The sequence below is a fragment of the Fringilla coelebs genome, assembly GCF_963513975.1.
Source record: "Fringilla coelebs genome assembly, chromosome: 6".
Classification (NCBI taxonomy): domain Eukaryota; kingdom Metazoa; phylum Chordata; class Aves; order Passeriformes; family Fringillidae; genus Fringilla; species Fringilla coelebs.
Window position 1 is genome coordinate 37,921,200 of NC_140034.1, and position 5,116 is coordinate 37,926,315.

At 49.5% G+C, this 5,116-nt stretch overlaps 1 protein-coding gene across 2 annotated transcripts; it reads right to left on the bottom strand.

Moving 5' to 3' along the window:
* Nucleotides 1–361: 361 nt before the first annotated feature.
* CHAC1 (ChaC glutathione specific gamma-glutamylcyclotransferase 1) lies at nucleotides 362–1,936 on the bottom strand. 2 transcript variants are annotated; one of them, XM_084208006.1, is made up of 3 exons: nucleotides 1,674–1,936; nucleotides 1,549–1,584; nucleotides 362–1,298 (listed from the first exon to the last, which is right to left on the bottom strand). In XM_084208006.1, the coding sequence occupies exons 1-3, from the start codon at nucleotides 1,923–1,925 to the stop codon at nucleotides 867–869; spliced, it is 720 nt and encodes a 239-aa protein (XP_084064132.1). In that variant the 5' UTR covers nucleotides 1,926–1,936; the 3' UTR covers nucleotides 362–866. The 2 variants fall into 2 exon arrangements, with proteins under 2 accessions (XP_084064132.1, XP_084064133.1); XM_084208007.1 differs by lacking the exon at nucleotides 1,549–1,584.
* Between the last annotated feature and the right edge of the window lie 3,180 nt (nucleotides 1,937–5,116).

Below are 5,116 nucleotides of genomic sequence, written 5' to 3' on the forward strand. Positions count from 1 at the left end.
CTTTCAGTATCAGTTATGTCTGGAGCAGCACAAGGACAGTGAAGCTTGGAAAAAAGCTTGTCATTAAAGCAGGCTTAGCTCCCCAGAAAACGGATTTAAAACTAGAAGGCACAAATGCAAGGTTGAGTGTGGGCTGCACACCACTGTGGCATGTGAGTAGTTTAGATACCCCTCCTAAGAGGAAATGTATCACGTAATAAATACAGTATGACATTTTAGAAAAGAAGTGCATTACTGTGATCCTTCACAACATAAGGAAGTAGGATCCTCAAGAGCATTAAGAGGCCTGTTCACTTTATATTGCACAAACATTCTAAAATTTAGTGTCAGGTCATTGCATTGGAGGTGGGACAAGGCAGGGAAAAAAAAATAAAGGTTTTATTTGGCGGAATCTGCCTAAGTCTCCACTACCACACAAACAGCTTTTTGCCAATCTGAGGTAGAATTACATAGATACTGCTTAAACCCAGTCAAGTCCTGCTCAACTAGTCTTCAAAGAAAAAAAAAAAGATAAGAAAAAAAGAGAAAGTGCACAGAACAGATGAGCCTCTTTCTCTACAGAAAATGAGTGCCTCAGGTTTGACTCCCAGAAGCAAGTCCTACAGAGCAGAGTTCCTGTGAAGATCCCAGCTCCTCAGCTGGAAAGCAGTGATGGGTATTGTGATGCTACAGATAAGGAGTGTAACAAGTACTAATTGCAAGTCCTATAGCAAGTGTTTTACTCTCCACTTCCTCCCTCCCCAACTGCTTGCTAGTTCTCCCTTTATTCACTCAGTCCAGTATATTTTATCAGAGTTAAGATTGTCCCCACTGCTTTCTTCTCCTTTATGTCCCTTCTACTGAACCCTGCAAAAAAATTTCCTATTTCAACCCTTAGACTTCGGAGGGACACTTGCAGCTTCTTCTAGAGACTCCTCTGTGTAGTATAGACACGGAAGGATGGAAATAAGAGCCTCTTCGATGGAGAAGAGATGTTTATCCTCTGCTTGAGGACAGAAGTAGCGCATAAAGTCTGCCAGTCTCAGCAAGTACTCTATGTTATGACCAGCACAACCACTTGAGACAATGATTTGAGCTGCAATGTCTTCTTCAGATGCTGGGCCAAGGTAGGAAGGGTTCTGGGGTGTTGCAATGTAAACAAGAGCCAGGATGGGTTCCTCTGCATCTTTATCCTGAGGGTGGAACTTCACCAGCTTGGTGTCATAGCCTCCCAAGACAGCTTCTCGCATGTTGAGATACTCGAGCGATGCAGCAATTTGTTCCCCACGGACTTCATAGGCTACACCCCACGTGCACGCCTGAAAGCCAAAGAGCAGGGTGGTTAGGGGATGCTGTGACTGCACTGGCCTGTCTAGCCACCCGCTCCTGTTTCAAATCAAGGTTCCCTTACTCCGGGAGTCCCCGCACAAGGGATACGAGGGCAGGGAAGGGGAACACACCGCACAACCCCCCACGATCCCGGCGGGGCTCAAGAGCACCCGGCTGCCGCCGCACCTTTCCAGGAGGTGACGCGGGCACCCCCCGCCCGGGCCAGCCCCCGGTACTCACCCCGCAGTCCTCCAGCAGCGTCACCACCCGGCCGGGCTGTGGGCACAGAGAAGGCAGCGCCGTTAGAGCCGAGCCGAGCTGCGGCACCGGCGCCCCGCGGCCCCCCCGCCGCCGCCCCCCCTTACCATCTTCTCGCTGCCGCGGTGGAAGGTGTCCCCCTGCCAGAAGCGGCGGCTGTACCCGCGGATGAAGCCCACCTTGCGCGACGTGAACTCGAAGCCCGGCCTCCACACCAGCGAGCCGTACCCGAAGATCCACACCGGCGCCGCCAGCTCCGCGCCCTCCGCCTGCCCCGAGGGCGAGGAGGAGGGGGCGGAGAGGAGCGGGCGTGGCGGCGGCTCCGGGCTCTCCTCGGGGAGCTGCGGGTCGCGCTTCATGTCGGGGCTGCGGCTGCGGCGGTGGCGCGGCTCGGCCGCCGCGGCGCTTTAAAGGCGGCCCGGGCCGGCCGCCCCGCCCCGCCCCGCCCGGGTGATGCAAGGAGGGCGGGAGGTTTCGCGGCGCCGCGCGTGGGGCAAAGCGGGGCGCGGGTTGCGTCAGGCGGGGTGCCCGGCCCGGGGTCGGCCTGTCCGGCCGCGCTGGGTGCCACATTCCCGCCTGGCGATGCCAGGGGATCGGCCTCTTCCAGAAGCCAGAGGCCGCAGGAGCAGAGCGCGCCGTGCCCAAAAGGGAGAAGCTGGGCTGGAATGAGCGGGCAGGCCCTCGGGAGCCTGCCCCGCGCTCCCGGCGTTGGCTTTACCCCAGAACCTGAGGTGCTGCGTTGGAAAACCAAACAGTTAATGTTTAACAGGGTGGCGCGACAGCACCTGCGTCTACAGGGCCAAGGTGTAAGGAACACAGGCAAAATAAAATAATGACATCCACTCTAATGCGAGGACACGGTGCTGAATCCAGCTACTTGAGTGCATTTTCCCTAGTACTATATCCAGGCTGGAGTGTCAGCTTGTCATACATAACATTTGTTACGTGGAGGAGTGCAAGTGCTGTCTGTGTATGCGATGCACATCCAGCTGTCACCCACCTCTAGGCAGGTTGTGACAGCTAAAGAGGTCGACTTTTAACATTACAAAGTAACTCCTTTTGGTGAAAGAGGAGGAGAAAGGATAAGAAGCAAAATCACCAAAGTGTTTCTCATTATTGTTCTTGCACTTAATCAATCTAAACAGTCTATTTACAGTCTTTTATTTATTTTCCTGTGGCCCCCCATTTTCCTGTGGGTGCCCTGCAACCAGCACCCACCTTTCCATTCCACTTCACAGGGTGTCGCAGCTACAACACCCACAGTCTGTGGTGGGCGCTCCCTGTGCTGTGGTGTGTTCAGCACGGGTGACAAGAGTTTGCACGGCTCTCACATCTGCCCTGCTGCTCTGTGCCTCACACAGCATGTCCTTTTCTCCTGCCCTGCACAACTGACTCTCTGACTTGTCACCGTGGATGACCCTTCACAAGGTCAGCCTTGTTATGGAGCCCAAAGCTCCTTCATTTTCCTCTCCACTTGCGCTTTTCCCAGTCACCTTCTCTGTCTTACTCAGGCTCAAAGGTATGGGGTTGGCATGGCATGCTCCCAGCCCTTCACACCACACACCCATGCTGGCACAGGTTGCAGCCTCTTAATCCTTTTCTGCTGGTCCCTTTCCATAGGCAGAAGGTGAATCTGTCACCTGCTTGTACAGCTGCTCTATTCAGAGTTCTTAGTCAGACCAAAAAATGCTCCAGAAACTGTTCTTGTCAGCTGTCTGTATCAAAGCTCCACTTGGTAAAACAAGAAATTAATGTCTAGTCTTCTATTTTTTCAGTCTTGTGGTTCTGTCCCCTAACATACAAGACTCCTGCCTTAGCAGGAGTTTGTCAATGTTAAAATGATGTAGCCTTTCAATCAAATGAAAACAGTGTCCTCTGGGAATAAAACCAGTCTTCTGTGTCCCATTATATATGTAGGTCAAGTGTATATTTTTCATATTCAGTTCTTTACTTTTTGTTTCCTGCTAAAATCAAGGAAATTTGAGCAAACCTCCAATATGTAGTTAATAAAAGCGTTAAAACACCTCTGTAGGTGCATCCTCATTGTTAAGAGCACAAAAAGAGACAAATCAGTCTAAAAGATAAGATGAAGGTGGTCCTGCTAGGTTCTAGTCTTAGTAACACCAGTTGGAAAAAAAAAAAATCTGACCTCTGTCTTCAGTTTTCCCCAGGATGTGAATTTTATCCATTTTCTTGGTTTGTACAGTCTGGAGGAGACTGAGGGGAGACCTCATTGTGGTCTTGAACATCCTCATGAGGGGAAGCAAAGGGGCAAGTGCCAATCTCTTCACTCTCATGACCAGGAAGAGGACTTGAGAAAAAAATCATGAAGCTGAGTCAGGGGAGATTTAGGTTTGATATCAGGAAAAAGTTTTCCATCCAAAGGTGGCTGAGCACTGAAACAGGCTTCCCAAGGAAGTGGTCACAGCACCAAGCCTGTCTGGTTTCAAGAAGTGTTTGAATAACACTCTCAGGCACAGGGTGTGATTCTTGGGGTCAGGGCCAGGAGTTGGACTCGATGATCCTCATGGGTCCCTTCCAACTCAGCATCTTCTGCAATTCTATGATCTGAGAAACGCACTGTGACTGTGAAATGCATGTGTGACAAACAAAGCTCTAGGTATCTTATCTGCTGGTACTAAGCTAAGGAAAATTGGACCAAGAAATTCAAAATTATATCACTGGGAAGTGACTGCATGTTTGATGGTGAAGGAGAAAAATTGCTCTTTTCCTTTGCAGAGCTGTCTCATCTGTGTTTCTGCCTTTGCTTAAAGGCTCTGGTGCATGGCTAAGCCAGATTTGCAATGGAGAGCCAATGTGTACAGCAAAAGCCTCAGGGGATCAGCTTCAGATCCCACACCAGTTAAACACTACAGGTCTCTGCTCCCTGCAGTGGTGTACAACTAGATCAATGAAGTATGAGGTTAGACACTCCTTTTGAAGTCCCTGATTTTCTTGTGTAAATTGGAATATTGCTCCATCATTAGGAGCACAGCCTGAGGGAAGACTGTAACTGAAGTTGTAGCATATACAGCAAGAGCTTAAGAATTTTTTGTTGTTGTTGTCAAGATTTCTTTCATTCATTTCTTACCTTGACTGTATCTTTGCTGTACTTTAAAGTACAGTGGATCACTAGGATCACTAGGGGCAAATGCCTGAGCAGAAAAGGTGTCTTGCAGGCAGTGTAGGGGCAGCTGTGTAAGTGAAGCAGGTGGGTATAAAGGAGATGGTTGGAGCTTGTGTTCAAAAGGCCAGGGAAGCAGCCTGCCAAACTCAGACACAGGAATGTTCAAACAGATGTGAGAGAGGACATGGAACAGCAGTGGAGTTGACTGTTGGGGAATATGATGTAGATTTTGTAGTACAACAAAAGGAGGTGGAAAAAAGCCATAGCGTTTCAACAGTTTAAAAGTGCCTAAGGGAAAAAGAAATGGAATATAATGGTCATACTCTGTTAATATAATGATAATTTTAAAAAACCCTTTAACAGCAGTAAGAATGTTTGCTTTGCCCTGGAACCTTTGGGGAAGAGAAAAAGGTAATCATAGCT

Excerpts from the sequence above, each read along its gene's own strand:
- CHAC1 (XM_084208006.1), bottom strand. The coding sequence starts at position 1,925 with ATGAAGCGCGACCCGCAGCTCCCCGAGGAGAGCCCGGAGCCGCCGCCA. Across the intron at positions 1,585-1,673 it reads ACCGCGGCAGCGAGAAGATG|CCCGGCCGGGTGGTGACGCT; the intron begins GTAAGGGGGGGC and ends CTGTGCCCACAG. Across the intron at positions 1,299-1,548 it reads CGCTGCTGGAGGACTGCGGG|GCGTGCACGTGGGGTGTAGC; the intron begins GTGAGTACCGGG and ends TTTGGCTTTCAG.